The 18,221-nt window shown below is 40.4% G+C and overlaps 1 protein-coding gene across 4 annotated transcripts in view; it reads left to right on the plus strand.

The window, feature by feature from the left end:
• ULK4 (unc-51 like kinase 4) overlaps nucleotides 1–18,221 on the plus strand; it is a 174,818-nt gene that overhangs the window by 51,392 nt on the left and 105,205 nt on the right. For all 4 annotated transcript variants that reach the window (XM_081882917.1, XM_081882916.1, XM_081882919.1 and 1 more), the window contains exons 24-31: nucleotides 3,946–4,067; nucleotides 7,343–7,399; nucleotides 11,767–11,818; nucleotides 11,917–12,011; nucleotides 15,261–15,312; nucleotides 15,412–15,553; nucleotides 16,306–16,398; nucleotides 18,126–18,174. In XM_081882917.1, the coding sequence (XP_081739043.1) occupies nucleotides 3,946–4,067; nucleotides 7,343–7,399; nucleotides 11,767–11,818; nucleotides 11,917–12,011; nucleotides 15,261–15,312; nucleotides 15,412–15,553; nucleotides 16,306–16,398; nucleotides 18,126–18,174 (662 nt within the window). The remainder of the gene's footprint in view (nucleotides 1–3,945; nucleotides 4,068–7,342; nucleotides 7,400–11,766; nucleotides 11,819–11,916; nucleotides 12,012–15,260; nucleotides 15,313–15,411; nucleotides 15,554–16,305; nucleotides 16,399–18,125; nucleotides 18,175–18,221) is intronic.

Raw genomic sequence — 18,221 nt, forward strand, 5'->3', positions numbered from 1 at the left:
CCCACCCTGTGCAACGCCCTCCCATCAGATGTTAAGGAAATAAAAAAGTATCTAACTTTTAGAAGACATCTGAAGGCAGCCCTGTTTAATGTTTTTTATGTCTTACTGTGCTTTTAATATTCTGTTGGGAGCCGCCCAGAGTGGTTGGGGAAACCCAGCCAAATGGACGGGGTATAAATAAATAATAATAATAATAATAATAATAATAATAATAATAATAATAATAATACATGACTACACCATCACCAGTCTGGTGACAGTCTGAAGACAGTTTTACCGGCACCACAAGGGGCATCTCAACAGTGATGTAGAACAGAGCACAGAAGGCGACGGGCACTGAATTTCAGCATTGCACAGGGCACCACTGACATTTGATAGCCCAAAACCTGCCACTTGCTAGAGCACTGCAATATTATCTTAGCATTACATGATATACAAGGATTTCATGCAAGAAAGCAAGTGCTGGAGAAATTAAGTGAGGCATAATGTCTTCCTGAATATATAGGGCAACAGCAGGTTTAAGAGGTTTAAGTTAGAGAAATTGACAACAATATTACAGTGCCAGGATATTTTCTCGTATATGTGAGGATATAAACATTTTGTTAATTTGTATTCCGTTTTAACGGCAAAGATAAGAAACAAACATGCTTCTCCCATCATTTCCTTAAAAAAATAATGGGGCTCTCTTACACGTGTTTGTGAATAATATTTAGTTAACCCTTTATGATTATGATGATGATGATAATTTATTTATACCCCGCCCATCTGGCTGGGTTTACCCAGTCACGCTGGGAGACTTCCAATAGAATATTAAGAACACGTTAAAACATTAAACATTAAAAACTTTCCTAAACAGGGCTGCCTTCAGATGTTTTCTAAAAGTCAGGTAGTTGTTTATTTTCTTGACATCTGATGGGAGGGCGTTCCACAGGGCAAGCATCACTACCGAGAAGGCCCTTTAATGTCCAAAATAATCAAATTGGCAAATAAAACTAAATTTAAAAGTGTTCATTTGCCAATCTAGTTTTTTTTGTAGATTTGAGAGGAAGATTTGCATGTAAACAATATTGAAATTTCAGTCTCTTCCAGCAGATGTAGCTGTAACCCACATATATTAAAGTACTTATTTTTAAAAAGTAGAAAAACATTTCAGATGTACATTTTTCAAACCTAAATCATGTAAACTATAACAATGCTTATTAAAAACTGGTTAACCTCCTTTTTGTCTGAGCTTTAGCAGTACAAACTATGAGTTTTGCTGCTTCATGTAATTTCAGAGAATTCTCAGGCATGTCCTCATTTAGCAGGGACCCAACAGAAATCAGTGCAATGGTGTCAGAAAGGTATCTTGTATTCCAATAGTCTTTTCACCAGTGCAGCATAGGAGTTGTTCTGTGGCTCCAGCATAGGAAAGGTAGTGGCTGCAGTTTGATGCTGAGTCTGGTGATGGATGTCACTGGAAACTTACAGGTTACCTTGTGCCAGCACTGAGAGTCCAAATACACTTCATGTTAAATATATTGTTCTCCCTTGCATGTCTGTTTTTTCTTGTTAAATTAATAGCTGTTTTGTCGTGGTAGCGGTAAAAGGTAAAGGACCCCTGGATGGTTAAGTCCAGTCAATGGCGACTATGGGGTTACGGTGCTCATCTTGCTTTCAGGCCGAGGGAGCTGGCGTTTGTCCACAGACAGCTTTCCGGGTCCTGTGGCCAGCATGACTTAACTGCTTTCTGGCTCAACGGAACACCTTGACAGAAGCCAGAACCCACAGAAATATTGTTAGGACCATACGATTCCCCAGGCAAAAATAAAAAATAGATCACCCATCAATGACAGATTCCTTCCTGTGTCAGCTTGACAGGTCTTATAATGATTTTCATCAGGATTTTTGAATGAGGGTTCAATTAGCCATCTTGGACATGCAGTCCCAATCCTGGTGTTTTATTTATTCCATTTTTATTTTTTCATGATGGCACACATAGTTCTCCCCCTCCTCAGCAGTGGGGTATTGCTTTGTTTGTAACTGTGTTATGCACTTTTGTGATTTTATATTTTTAACTGTCCTGCCAGCTGCTATTTTGAAAAGAAAAGCAGACATGCAAGGCCAAATTACCTACTTAATGAAATATCATTTGCCAACACTGTGTTGCTGTGCCAGGATTGAACTGTTGGATTCTACCTAAGAAAACTATTTTCTGAGATTTAAACAATATTACCTATTGAGTCACCTATACCTGTTGGAGTATCTGTCTGCATGTTGAGTAGCAACTCTGCCCACCTGGGTTCTAAGAGGTGTGGCCAAAGGGCATTGTCTATTTTGCCTGTTTGGTGTCTTAGGGGTTGATCAACTTTTAGCCTGAGTCTAATACTGAGATACGCACACAGCATCAGTGGTGGCTGGTGCCCACTAGACCTGGTACGGGTGTTAGGGGGTTATGGGGCTTATCTAGTAAGCAGTTATCCCCCCATTTACAAAAATAACTGCAAATAATTAAGCAAAAAACAGATACTCCACCATTGTACTCTCTTAATCAATATATTTTTTTTAAAAAAACGAACTGCTCAAACTAGCAACCACACCCTTCTTCTGGCCAGCAGCAAAGAATGTGTTTTGAGAAATAGGCAATTTAGGAAACAGCTCTGTGTCTGCTCTAACTACCCTTCAAGGCAGCCCCACTAGGTCAGTACAGAGGTTGCTGGTTAACCTCATAACAGATGGGAGTTGACGCCTTCATAGTGGTGCTGAATTTCAGACAGTCCAGTCAGTCATATGCTTTTTCTGCTTAGAGACACACGAGAGGCATCTCTTTGCCGTGGCCGATCCTAATCCAATAGTATAGCGAGTTCTGTAAATACCTGATTGGTCAGAGAACAATAGGTTGACAGAAATGTTTGCAGAACATCTCGGAGTTCAAGTAGAAGTATGAACGGTTTGTGCAACAGGGAAAAAAAAACGTGGCTTTGAGGATTTTGGAGGATGCTTGACATTTTTCTTGGGAGGGCCATGCCCCAGTAGCCCTAGTGGGCCAGCCTCTACTTCTGGTCATAAGATAATTAAAGGTAAAGGTACCCCTGCCCGTACGGGCCAGTCTTGACAGACTCTGGGGTTGTGCGCCCATCTCACTTAAGAGGCCAGGGGCCAGCGCTGTCCGGAGACACTTCCGGGTCACGTGGCCAGTGTGACAAAGCTGCATCTGGCGAGCCAGAGCCGCACACGGAAACGCCGTTTACCTTCCCGCTGGTAAGCGGTCCCTATTTATCTACTTGCACCCGGAGGTGCTTTCGAACTGCTAGGTTGGCAGGCGCTGGGACCGAGCAGCGGGAGCGCACCCCGCCGCAGGGATTCGAACCGCCGACCTTTCGATCGGCAAGTCCTAGGCGCTGAGGCTTTAACCCACAGCGCCACCTGCGTATAAGATAATTAGGTAGCACTAAAGTAAGCCTGTTTCTTTATTTAGAGCACCAGTAGTGGAGCATTGCATACAATGTTAAAATACTGAAAACCTGAAAAATTCAATTTTAGCTGGGACCTTCTACAATCAACTTGTACTGTATTAAAAATTCAGACACCGATATGATTTATTTATGAACATATTTGGAGGATATTACATAACTGGAACAATGCTACTCTGTAAAAAATGCTATCCATTGCAGAAGGGAGTTATATCTTACAGCTTTCCCTTTCAGCTAGCAGATAATAATTCTAAATAGATATAATTATAAATAGGACATGAAGGTGCTCCTCTTACTTCATAATAGCCCCAGCCAAATGGCAGACAGCAGGACGCTCGTGCTCCATTGCAATCACAGTGTCTGACACCACAGGAGTTCAGTTTGTAGCAGCCCAGACTTTCTCGGAAGATAGTCTAACTGTTAAGTGGAGCTTATTCTCAACAACTGCAAAGGACTACAGACTTGCTAATATCATGAAATTTGTGCTTTGTAGGTGACATTCTTTCTGCTTTAGCAAATGTATCAGGACGTAAACATCCATCTACAATTCAAGCTAAGCAGCTGAAAGGGTGCCTTCCAATGATGCCTGTGGTACTTCATCTTGTGACATCCCAGGTATAATTTGTTAAAGAACAGAAAATGAAGACTGTTGCTGGTTTCTGGGTTGTTTGCGTTTTCCACTTTATTGGTTATAGTCCAAAACGTTGCCTTGTTGTAGATTGGCATCAATTGATGCCAGTGAGTTTTGTTACAGAGTTCTTGCACTTTCATTTTATTCTGCTAATTAAAGTGAAACATCATGCTTTTGTGGCTTGTTTCTCCAACCTGCACCCCTGCTTCCAGCCCTCTCCAGTTCTACGTCAAGTATGAGTGGAGCACATGAAGACCAGGGTCTCACCAGTCTGTACAGTGATGTAGAGAGCAGCACATTCAACTCCCCACCCCCACCCCCGTTCTCTTTCTGTTGCATTTCTGTTAGTGTGGAAGTGAGCTATCTGAGTATTGGGCAGAAGGGAGAAAATGTGCAAGACATTTGCCCCATAAGGCATGCAGTGATCTGGCAGGACACAAGCCTTTTTAACTCTCTCCTTCAGTGCTACATTTGGGTGGGAAAGTGTCTGCTCCAGACGGAGCCCAGGAGTAGTACAGTGGTACCTCGCAAGACGAAATTAATTCGTTCAGCGAGTTTTTTCGTCTTGTGAATTTTTCGTCTTGCAAAGCACGGATTCCCATAGGAATGCATTGAAAATCATTCCCATAGGAATGCATTGAACGTTTTCGTCTTGCGAAGCAAGCCCATCGGGAAATTCGTCTTGCAAAGCAACTAAAAAAATCGAAAAACTCTTTCGTCTTGCGAGTTTTTCGTCTTACGAGGCATTCGTCTTGCGAGGTATCACTGTATAAAGTACCAGTTGATTCAAGAGGTGGACAGGTGCAGTGCTCTGAAAGAGGGTGATGGGTGGAAGAGTGGGAGAGACAGCCTTCTCAAACTTCACAGAATTCATTTAAAACATTGCTTTAATAAAATGAAAGCAGAGGGCAATAAAGAGAACACACCATTTTTCTACCTGCCATTGCTCCTGGCACCCCTCTACAGTGGTACCTTGGTTTGCAACTGCTTTGGATTACAACCGTTTTGGATTACAACCGCGTCAAACCCAGAAGTGTGTGTCCCTCAACCCCCCCCCATTTTTTTTATTGGTTTTCACAAAATTATAAACAAACAAACAAACAAACATAAATCACAACCTTATTAAAAATTACACTTATTAACATTGTTAAGTGACTTCCTCAGTTCCCCTTGGTTGAATTTCAATGTATATCCTTTTAACGGTTTTCCAAATCACAGTTCTTATAAAGTTTAACCTGAACATGAACATCCTTAGATCTTTTCATTTTGAAATTAAACCTCTTAATTCATCACTTAACTTATATAAAATCCTAAGCTGATTAAGTATCTGCAAACTGTTTCCAATTAATTTAACTTGACATATTTAACTAAATAGTCATTAAATTTAGTCCATTGTTCCTGATACTCCTCCTCCTTCTGTTCCTGGACTCTTCCAGTTAGGTCGGCTAGCTCTGAGAAATCCATCATCTTCATCTGCCATTCTTCCACCGTTGGTAATTCTTTTCCACTTGCGTGTCCCTTTTTTTTTATTACAACCAATTGGGGGGGGGGGCAGGCCACATTGGCGAAAGTGCGCCTTGGCTTACAACCTGTATTGGTTTAAAACCGGACCTCCGGAATGGATTATGGTTGTAAACCAAGGTACCACTGTATTGGAAATTTCACAGTATGTAGTATTTTTGATCAGAGGCATAGTGCGATGGGTGCCATGCCCCCCCAGGCACAATTTTGAGAGGGGGTCAAATAGGTATCCCCACAGCAGGCTCCTTCATCAGCCTGGCTCCACACCAGAATAAGCAGGGGAGCAGGCAAGTCTGTGGCAGCATTGCTGCCCACCCTCAGCCGCGGAACACCTTGCGCCCGGCGGCATCAGCTGTGGTGCCAGCTCACTTTTGACCCGGCTGCAGAGATTGGGGGGGGAGTGGGCAGCAGCTTCTCCACCCCTCTCCTACCCTGAACTGTTGCACACTGGAGGCCGCCCTCCGCACCCCATATGCTCCACCACTCTTTTGGATGAAGATAGGGAAGGAGACAGTCAGCTTCACATTGTAACATTGAAGCCCTTATCTAAGCCCTAACACCGTTATGTCAAGTTGCTCCTTCCATCTCTGTCACATTCTAAGGTGATTAATTCATACTTGTCATACATAAAAACATAAGAGAATCCCCATTGGATCAGACCAAACTAATCAAACAATTCTGTTTCCAACAGCAGCCAGCCAGGTACCTATGGGAAACCATCAAGCCGGACATGAATACAGTAGCAACTGGTGTTTAGTGATGTGCTACCTCTGATCCTGAACATGCATATAGCCATAATTAACAAATAGCCAAAATTAGCCTTATCCTCAACAAATTTCCCTTATTCCATTTTAAAGCCATTTAAGTTTTCGCCACATCTTGTGGTAGGGAACCCTTTAGAACAGGGGTCTGCAACCCGCGGCTCCGGAGCCGCATGTGGCTCTTTTACACCTTTGCCGCGGCTCTGAGGCGGATACTAGCGAGGGGAGGAGGCGCATTGTGCGCCCCGACACTCCCCACTGTGGCGGGCGCTGTACTGGCTGTGACATCGCATGGGGGCGGTGTGTGCATTAGTCACGCACCGTCCCGACGTCGCCTTCCTGCCTGCCCGCCCGCTACATTGTAAGGGGCATGTACGCTGGTCACTGCATTGAAAGGGGGCATGTATGCTGGTCACTGTTTTGAAGGGGAGTGAAGAACACACACACAAAAAAGGTAACTTGTTAATTTAACATTTATTTCTATGAGGAGAAGTAATTTTGAGGGGTCAAACAAAGAAATAATAATAAAAAGTGACAAAAAAGTTATTTTTATAATGACGAGTTTTGCGGCTCCCAATTTTTTTTTCTTCGGAAACGGGTCGAAGTGGCTCTTTTTGTCTTAAAGGTTGCCGACCCCTGCTTTAGAACTATGCAGTATGTGAAGAAATAACTCATTTTGTCTATTCTGAAACTTCCACGGATGAGCTTCAGTTGATACTGAATTCTTGCATCAGAAGAGAGAGAGAAAAATTCTCCCTGTCCACTTTCTCTACAACATGCATAATTTTATATATCTTTATCATGTCTTTGCCTTTGCCTTACCTTTTTTCTAAACGAAAAGCTCCAGCTATTGTATTATCTGTCTATTACTAATCAACTGTGACTCAAAAATGTCATTTTCAATTTTACTGCATGCTACAGCATATTTACCATGTCTTCCAAGTACTTATTATTTTTCAACGTTCTATATCTCATAGGTATTTCGTCCCCAAATTGTAACTGAGGAGTTTCTGTGCAGCTATGGAACTTTGCTGGTAAGTAATGGTTTCAGGTTGTGGAGAATATGCATACATATAAGTAATACAAAAACAAGCTATTTGCAAAATGGAATACCTACAGTTTTAGTAGTTTTTATTTTGCTATGTATTAAATATATATATTAATTTAACTTAAAAGGGACGTGGGTGGCGCTGTGGTCTAAACCACAGAGCCTAAGGTTTGCTGATCAGAAGGTCAGCCCCATTTGCCTAGCTATGCTGCCCACCCCCTCAGCCATGTAGAATTGTGGGTACTTTCTTTTTTTCAATTCCCCTGTTCTTAGGTAGAGAGACAGAGGATCTCTCTCACTCTGTGTGTGTGTTGTGTGTTGGGGAGGGAGATGCTCTTGGGTAGAGAAAGGGAGAGAAGGCTATAGTGACCCTCTAAGGGATGCTGGTGGCGCTGTGGGTTAAACCACAGAGCCTAGGACTTGCCGATCAGAAGGTTCGGCGGTTTGAATCCCCGCGACGGGGTGAGCTCCCGTTGCTCGGTCCCTGCTTCTGCCAACCTAGCAGTTCGAAAGCATGTCAAAGTGCAAGTAGATAAATAGGTACCGCTCTGGTGGGAAGGTAAACAGCGTTTCCGTGCACTGTTCTGAAGCGGCTTAGTCATGCTGGCCACATGACCCGGAAGCTGTACGCTGGCTCCCTCGGCCAATAAAGTGAGATGAGCGCCGCAACCCCAGGGTCGGTCACGACTGGACCTAATGGTCAGGGGTCCCTTTACCTTTTTAATTTAACTTGGTGATACATGATTACCTTCTGAAATATGCATGTTCAAGAAAAATATAATAGTGTTACTTCTCTCACACACATGATGTATATACTTTAAAAACATATTTAGTTAAGGACCCCCACAAAAAGAACTCCGACGTTAAAATCTATAATGTTTTAGAGAACTGCACTAAACTGTCTATGCATGTTACATTGGGTTGCTTTCACACATCAGGTTGCCTGTATTCTACTGAACATCACATGTCCAAAGACAGCCCACAGCAACTCATCTTCCTTTTATCTCTTGTACCTGTCCTTCCGTAAGACAGTTCTCTGTTAAACATGTTCACCCACATCTGATAATCTTAGGACCACAGCACCCCTATGATCAGAATCAGCATACATTACCTTTCTATTACTTTTGCTGCCAACTTCTACACAGTTGCTGTTGGAGCTTCATAAACTTTATATAGCCTTTGTTGACCTACCAGAAATCTCTCTTTCACTTACATCAGGTCCCGCAAAACTTAAGGCTAGCTTAATTAAGGATAAGAGAAGTGAGTGGGCTGAGTTTTTATTTAAAGAGAGTTTTTGAGCACAATGTAATTATTATATTCTTTTGTTTAGTGTTTCTTTGTCTAGCAATGTTTTAGATGGAATTATGAACAGAATTTTTAGATCATTCTTCATAGCTCGTTCAATTTAATATTGTATTTACTTTGAAATATTATTTTGTGTACTAAAGATACAACCTGCAAGAGTTATATTATTTTTCTTGCTAGGACAGTTGTATTATGTTTAGTTGATGAAATGCTAAGTTGCATAACCTAGAAAACTGAGACATTTGTCGCATACAGCATCAGCATGCTAGCTTTGATATTAACAATAAAATCTGTATTGGGATTCCCAATGCTCCAGAGTGCTGCAGTTAAAATGAAGTAGTACTTCTGCACTGTATTGTTAGTTTTCACCATGTCTGCAACAGCTGCTGTGAAATGACTCTATTCTAAGAGTACAATTTTTTCCTTTGAAACCAAATATGGTGAGTACACATGTTTCAGTAACAGGTGCTTAAATTAATGATTTACTTATACAGGAGACTACAGTACTTCCTAATAGAAGCAGTATGGACCTCATGTTCACTTTTGTTGTGTTCCTTTAATTCCAAGAAAATATAAATTATTTAGCTGCAGCATTGTATGATTTCACAGAGACACTGAAATGTTTGTGAAGGAAATATTTTTAGAACCACCATTATAATAAGTTGTAAGCTCACGTAAAAAAATAAAATGCAAAGCTTTCTCTTCTCTTAAATATTTGATTACTTTGGTTTTTATCAGAGGTTGGATTAATGTATTGAGCTACAAATTGCTGTCAAAAAAATTTCCACAGAACAGATGCAATGCAGAGGAGGACAGTATCTATTTCTCATTTCTGTCCTGCTTATTCTTCACTAAAACAAACTTTATGAACAAAGAGTACAAGATATGAATGTTTAATGAATCAGCATATTTGTATATTTCTGTGCAAGGCAAATTGTGAAGAACCATTTCTGTAGTTGCTTTGCAGAATGGCGGTTTAAACAGGATACCACTCATTACAGCTTTACATCAGCCCTATAGTTTTTGTCTGATTGCAGTTGAGGATATGGGTTGTAACTGAATGTAAATTTATTTATTTTAATGTGTAGTAGTTGAAAAGAAACAGTGGTACACTGCTAATATGTAGGCCCCCTGGAGATTGAGATTTGTAATGTGAAAGAGTCTTTGCATAGTGTCTGGAATTCCGTATCATGTCACCTCTCAGGTCTCATCATTTAACAGATGCTTCCTGCTTGTCTTAATAAAAGGTTCCTTCCCCTCCATTCCCCCTTTAATGATGAGGAATAGAGGATAAATTGAGAGCAAAGTCCAGCTAAGGTTAAAGTATGTGCTTGTTTTCTTCCATTGAAATCAAATGAGCTTTAAACACCTTGGGTTGGAGTGGATCATTCTGATTATCTTGAGTGATGCACTGAATTTTAAGATTGACATATGGTAAAGCTGTCATCCTTTAGGTTTGTAGTTTGTGAACTGCTATGTCAAAATATTGGCAATCGCTTGAAAAGGTGTATATGTTTTTTCCTCCTTCTGATATTGCCTGTGATGATTAAAAGCAAACCTCTTTGACACCTGTGGAACCAGTCACTTCTATGGGATGGGCATTGCCATTTACAGAGAGTGCTGCAAATAATCTCAGGCATTAAATCCCATATTTGACATGCTGTTTGCAGCAGTGTGGCTTTCCCCAACTTTCTCATTCTTCCTTGTAGCCTTAATCTCTGGAAGAGACAGAGAATCAGAGAATTGTAGAGTTGCAAGGTACCCTGAGGGTTGTCTAGTCCAACCCCCTGAAATCCTGCCCACAGTTGTCTCTGGATGGCTTGAACCACCAACCTTTGGGTCAGCAGCTGAATGCAATGACCCATTGTGTGCCTGAGTTGCATGACATTTGGTGTTCTGCTATAAATGTTGCACATGCAGGTCCTACTTGGTTCTCTTACAGAAAAAGCCATCAGACCAGGCAACCAAGGCAGTTTACACCCAAAACCCAGTCCTGAAGCCTGATTTTAAATTGAGGAAACAGATTACTTAGATCCAAGAGTGGCATCAATGACATATTATTATTATTAATAATAATAATAATTTATTTGTACCCGGCCCATCTGGCTGGGTCTCCCCAGCCACTCTGGGCGGCTTCCAACAAAGATGAAAGATACACTAAAATGTCACATATTAAAAACTTCCCTGATCAGGGCTGCCTTCAGATGTCTTCTGAATGTCAGGTAGATGTTTATCGCTTTGACATCTGATGGGAGGGCGTTCCACAGGGCGGACGCCACTACTGAAAAGGCCCTCTGCCTGGTTCCCTGTAACTTGGCCTCTCGCAGTGAGGGAACCGCCAGAAGGCCCTCGAGCTGGACCTCAGTGTCCGGGCAGAATGATGGGGGAGGAGACGCTCCTTCAGATATACTGGACCGAGGTCGTTTAGGGCTTTAAAGGTCAGCACCAACACTTTGAATTGTGCTCGGAAACGTACCTCTTGCATCCCTATAAAATGTCTTCTATGCATTAAATTGAATCAGAAAAATGGAAATAAATTAAGTGGCACAAGAGAAGAGGGAATAATAGCAAAGTATTTACTTATCCCAGAGCATTAATATTTTATTTTTGCTGCTCCTCAGAAGGATGATTTATTTAGGTTATCCTTAAAATGTAGTAGGGTACAATTTTCTCTACTTACACGTAAGTCTACCCATAAAGTATGAATTATGTGGGGAGATAAAAAAGATGGCACAAATAAGAGAAAATTGTGTTTTCTAGAAGTCTTATGTTGAATTTGAATAATTAAGGTTGCAGTCTTATACTTAGATACTTGAGAATAGATCCTGTTGAATTCTGTAGCTCTTGTGTAGACTTGGATAGCATTGCACTGTACTGTAAATGTGCTAAAGAGGCTTAAATTATGTTCTGTCTGTGGAGATCCTGCCATTGTGTCACAAAACCTTTAACCTTAATCTACTGTTATTCCTTTATTTTATACACATTTATTTAACAAAGCCATAGGTCTTTGTTAACCTTTCTCTTTTTGTGTCTTATTTTTCTCTTCAGGGTTTTGTCAAATTAATAGATTCAGGAGAAACTAACTTAGATGGAGCAATAGGTAAGTATAACTATGATATCCATCATGCCCTTTATAAAAAATCATTTTTCTTCTCTTGCAAAAGAGATGTACTACAATTCTTCCTTGTCCCCCAACAGGTCAAACAGCTTCAGAAGAACTAGTTAAAACTGCTTTGTCAGTATTTGAAGCAATAATGCAACATCCAGTGTTGTTAACGCTTTACCACTCAACAGTAAGTTCTGATGCCACGTGCTTGCTTAGCCCCTCAACTCTCACTAATGAATTTAGTATTTCCAGATCATTAGGAGTTATTAGGGTCATGGCTATAGAAATGAAGCGCTGGGGGTAAAAAGGAAAGTGATTGAACTATTTACAGATAGGTAGCCGTGTTGGTCTGCCATAGTCAAAACAATTTTTTTTTTCCTTCCAGTAGCACCTTAAAGACCAACTAAGTTAGTTCTTGGTATGAGCTTTCGTGTGCATGCACACTTCTTCAGATGTATCTGAAGAAGTGTGCATGCACACGAAAGCTCATACCAAGAACTAAGTTAGTTGGTCTTTAAGGTGCTACTGGAAGGAAAAAATTTTTTTTGTTTTGATTGAACTATGTTTGACGCAGGTGGAGAGGGGGCAGGGCAGCTGTGTATAATTTTATTTATTCATTTAGAAGTACAGTGGTACCTTGGTTCCCAAACGGCTTAGATCCTGAACGCCGCAAACCTGGAAGTGAGTGTTCTAGTTTGTGAACGTTTTTCAGAAGCCGAACATTCAACACGGCTTCCATGGCTTCAGATGGAGTGCAATAAGTTCCTGCAGCAAATCGTTTTTGAAACATTTTGGGAGTCGAGCGGCCTTCTGGAATTGATTAAATTTAACAACCAAGGTACCACTGTATTTATATCCTTAAAGGTAAAGGGTAAAGGGACTTCTGACCATTAGGTCCAGTCATGACCGACTCTGGGGTTATGGCTCTCATCTCGCTTTATTGGCCGAGGGAGCCGGTGTACAGCTTCCGGGTCATGTGGGTAGCATGACTAAGCCGCTTCTGGCGAACCAGAGCAGCGCACAGAAACGCCGTTTACCTTCCCACCGGAGCAGTACCTATTTATCTACTTGCACTTTGATGTGCTTTCGAACTGCTAGGTTGGCTGGAGTAGGGACCGAGCAACGGGAGCTCACCCTGTCACAGGGATTCGAACCATCGACCTTCTGATCGGCAAGTCCTAGGCTCTGTGGTTTAACCCACAGCCCCACCTGCATCCCTTAGAGGGTCACTATAGCCTTCTCTCCCTTTCTCTACCCAAGAGCATCTCCCCAACACACACACACACCCAGAGAGAGAGAGAGATCCTCCTCTGTCTCTCTACCCAAGAACAGGAGAATTGAAAAAAAGAAATTGTCCACAACTCCACATGGCTGAGGGGGTGGGCAGCATAGTTAGGCAAGTGGGGCTGTCCCTGTTGCTCTCCCTGTCTCACTAAGTTCTTGTTCCCTCCTATTGGCGTCCCCCTCAGTCAACAACTCCTCAGCCTCCTGCTCTTCCTTTTCTTCCTCAGCTTCCTCACCTCCTTCAGCCCCCATTCCTCTACCTGTCCTTATCAGTCTCCTCTTCCTCACAGTGTCACACTGTAGTTCATAGGGCAAGGACCATCTCTTGGCAAAGTGATGTTTGGACTCGTTCAGAGCTTGATGTATGGGTACCCCCAACAAAATTTAATATTTGGCTGTATAATTTGGAACCAATGTGATTTGTATAATGTGATGTGATTGGCCTGTTAATAAAAATTATTTATATATAAAAAAAGGACCATCTCTTGGCAGTCACACAAACTACCACGTGGTGACAATCTTCTACAAATGTATATTAGAGAGATGATATGGAGGTCCATAATGACTTGTTCATGACCTTTCCAGGTGTTAGTGGCATGAACTGCAGTAGTGCTCTATCACTCAAAAGGTGTGTAACTGTAGTTATTGGAATAAAAGTCTTAGCAGCATTGTGCAGTAATTCATTTGCATGATATATATATAATGTTGGGGTTTTTTTAAAAGAAATACTTTCACTCCAGGGATGTCTTCTAATTGGTGGTGGTTGAGCATGACTTGAAATCCATGAATATAAATGCTGAGCACCCAAAGGAGCTTAATGCTTTCTTGTTAAATTGAAGCTAGACATGTTCAAGGTTCCAGATCAATACTTCAAATATAAAACTTCTTAATAGGATATCCCTTTCTCTGACTAGAAATGTGTGTCTAAGATTAGTCCCAGAGGTTAAGCTAGTTAGTGTCAACAGAGTTCTTTGTTTTCATGAAGTAAAATAGTTTTTAAGCTACTTTGGGTGGTGAATAATAGTTTGTAGAGAGGAGCAAAATTGCTTGCAATAGGAAATTAAGGAAATGGGAATTAAGTATATGGACGTGATGTTCTCTTCAAACTAATGGACCAGAATGATAAGGTCTGCAGCCAGTAATTGAGTTAATCTATAGGCATTTCATGTACGTATGAGCATATTCAGTATTATGTAATTAGAGTTGGTTATTTGGATTTTTTTCACATTACAAAATCTTGTCAAGGAAAATTACTTATAAATTAAGTACAAATTAGTCCTGCTCAAGGAAACATCAGTAGAGATTTACAATCATTTATTTGCCATCATTTTGTGCTACCATGCACAGGAAAGACCTGGGGTCCAAGGAGCAATACACAACAAGAGGTCTGTGTTGGTTTATTTAGGCTACAACTGTAGTTTAGTTCCAGAGCACTAAGTCATGCATGATGCAGGGCGCAGTTGCTGGGTTCACCAGTAGGGCATTGGACTGAGGTTTTGAGTCCACCAGAGCATGGACCAATGTGTCAAGCCCTTTAGGGGAGCTGAGGACCTTTGTGGCCCAGAAGCTCTTAAACTGGGACTTTGGGTAGAAAGTGGCCACCAAGATCCTTTATCAGAATATATAGCAGAAGCAAGGAATCCACCCCCTACTTTGCCCACTTACGCATCCGAGCCAATTCTGCCACAAGAGATGGGAGGTGAATTGCTCCCCTGACTCACTGCTACAACTGTTGCTTTAAGGACCACCATGTTACTGGCAGGTGGACTGAGTTCTTGCTGAGGTACTTCATTTCCAAACTTTGTGAGCTGAATGCCTTATTGAATGATGCAGAGACTTCAAGTCTGTATCTTAAATAAGCAACATTGTGCCACTGAAGTTTGTATTTTCTTTCCTAAAAATCAATGCCAGTTACCTTGCAAAAATGATCGTTGAAAATCTATGCTGGTGTTCAGTTAAGAATTGGTACATTTTTAAAAAAACAAGCATATTCTTATTTGTAATACTGAAACAATTTACCTGAGTGAAGTTGGTTTCTCTATCTATGAATTGTAATTTATTATAATTGGGAAATAAACGTGGATTGCAGTATACATGAAATATTGTTATGTCTGTATAATTGAAGCCAGATCTTTATCATGCCTTCCTTTAGGTTATGGATTACATCCTCCCACCCTTAGTTTCTTTGGTCTCCAGTCAAAATGGTAAATATATGGCCACATCAACTGAAATACCCATTTTGCTTTAATTAAGCATCGGTGCGGACACATTCTTGGCACATTGATTCCTTTCTTCTTCTGTAGTGGAGTGGAGACTCTTCAGCTTGCGGTTGCTCTCAGAAACCACATCACTGCTTGTGAGCCACGAGGTCATGGCTGAAGAGAAAGAGAACCTTAACTCAAACAACAAACTTCTGTCTCTCATTAAAGACTCATTGCTGCCTCAGTAAGTACAGAACAGTTTTTCTAATCAAAACTAATTCTATAACCAATCTGTTTTGGCTGCACATTTCTGAACTGCAGTCGGATTAATAAACAGTGTCGCACATTTTTCTGCCAGATGTCTCAGTATAAGATTTTATACAGTCCTTCACTACATTTATTGTAGAAGCAACACAGCTGCAGGACACCCAAGTTTGCATAACCATTTTACAATCTGCCTGGCTTTCCTAAAGAGAAACAAGGTTTCCTCTAATCCTCTGAGTTTGATTTAAAAAAAAAACCACAAGTTATTTTGCTTCTTCAACTATAATATATATGGGTTGTCCTAATTAGTCCAATTTTCCTTCAACTGAAAAGTGTCGCAGAGTGGTTTCAAGCATACATCAACTATGAGTAAAAAAGAGAACAAAAAAGCAAATGATAATTACAAAAAAATACTCAAATTAATAATAAAATCTACTGCTGAGCAGATAGAAAATTGGCTTGAACTTTAGAAGCTGCCAAGGCAAATCCTGCCACTGCTAATAGGGTCATCCTGTTACAAAAGACTAGCAGAAAATTGATTTTTCTGCTGTTCAAAACACATAACTTTCCCTTTAAAAAATTGTACAAGTAGATAAGTCAGTAGAAGGATGTATGAGTGGACAGATTAAGGGAAGGTTCACTTGGTCAACTGCTAGCATATTTTCCTACAGAAAATGATGGGTGAAATAGTTACATTTATCTTTCACAAGCTTGTTCTTTCTTTTCTTCTAGGTTTGAGCAAATTCTAATGGCACCTGACCCAGTACCTGCTTATGCTCTAAAGCTGTTAGTTGCCCTTACAGAGTATAGCCCCGTTTTTACAAGGTAATCCAATTGTACGTTCACTACTTCTGTGAGCCAGAATCCAGAGAGCTTGACCTTTCCTCACCTTAGATCAGCTGACCCTTGATATGTCATATTATAAACTGCTTCAGTTTTAACTGTAGTGAGCCATGTAGTGTAGGTTCCTGCTGTTTAGAAAAATGAGTCTAAAACCCTATTGAACTCAAAGAACTAGTATTCTGGCCATCAAATTACATTTTCCTGTATTTTCTCAATCATAAACACATTTACTACAAAGTAAATATCACTGAATATGGTGGGACTTATTTCTGCATGGTCATCTTTAGGATTGTACTGTCACTTACTTAAGAAGAGGACTATTCTTACAGAAAGACTCAAACTGTTAATTCTAAATAGAAATATAAATTTGGATCTAAGGGTTATTATAGGTTGAGAGGGTTTGGGGGGCAAAAAAAATATGACCCACCCACCAAAGAACAGCTACAAATGGTGACTCAAGGCATGAATGGCCATTGGATGGTTTCAATTTCATCAACAATTCTGTGGTTCCTCATACATGCTACGCATATTCTTACATAATTAGAGAGTATATTTTGAATATAGGTCCCACGAGGCAAGGGCTTGTTGCAGCTATAGGCAACGCCTTAGTCAATATTAAGTTTGGAGATATGAGTACTTTGAAATCTACATGGGAGATTTGGTGAGACTTTATTGAATATATCAACAAGGAACAGTTACATCTCCCCCACCCCCCGTTTCACAAGACACTTGGGGAAAATGAATCTCTCAATAAAAAACGAACTGTTGTATAAATTAGTCTTCTAACCGTGCTTCAAAATTCTGTTCAGACTCAAGTGTCCACCAGACACAAGACATTGCTTTTTAATGACTTGATCTACTTTTTTTGGTTAGCCTGTTTTTCCATAACCATTCCTTTGCCCACCTCTATACAACAACTATTTGGGCGAATCTGATGTGCTGTCACCCTCACATAAATAGTGCTTGTGCAAGTGTGTAAGGTTTGCTTTTCTTATGTTTTGGATTATTTTTCTCTGAACTCAGGTAAAATTCATCTCCTGAATTGTAGGAGAGCACAGCAGAGTCAGAAAACTAGGGACAAATGAGGCAAAATAAGTCCCTAAGGAGTAACACGGCAAAAGAAGGGAATTTGGAAGCACATTTGAGGTGGTCGAAGTTTAAGGCCAATTGGTCAAGTTCCCTTATTTAAACAGTTTTTTAATGGCTTCTGTAGCTCTCTGTTGTCATAAAGTTGAATGTCCTTTATCTGAAACCTGGTGGTTAATCACTTCTCAGATACACAGTATGTGATTCTAATATACTTGAATTTATTAAAGCAGAGAAGATAAAATAGCTAATGAAGCATACATAAAAAGCTGCTTCGGTGTATGTGTGTTAATTTCAGTATATCCACTGTAGCCTATTACTTCAAATTATTTTACTGCCTCCATTGCCCATTTGATGGACTTAATGCATTTTAATATCTGCCTTTAAAAAAATATTAATTTACTTACTGTTCCACTCACTTGCTTCACATCTGTAAGGTAGACCAAGAAGTAATTTTTAAAGCAGTATTGGATTTCTTATGTTTTAATAGCTGTGGTAGAACTTATTTAAATGAAGAGGTAGTCAGGGGCTGAGGTTCTGGGTCACAGATTTTAGCAACAAAGACTTTGTCACACTGTTTCATGTTCAATGGTTTAATTTGGGTTTCTGGGGTTTTTTTACAGCCTTGTTGAAGAAATTCATCTTGTTCCAACTATTTTTCAAGTAATTCTGGTGAGAATATATTTTACAGAATTTGATTTTAACATAACCTTAAAGCA

Source organism: Podarcis melisellensis (assembly GCF_964234715.1).
Source record: "Podarcis melisellensis genome assembly, chromosome: 12".
Lineage (NCBI taxonomy): Eukaryota > Metazoa > Chordata > Lepidosauria > Squamata > Lacertidae > Podarcis > Podarcis melisellensis.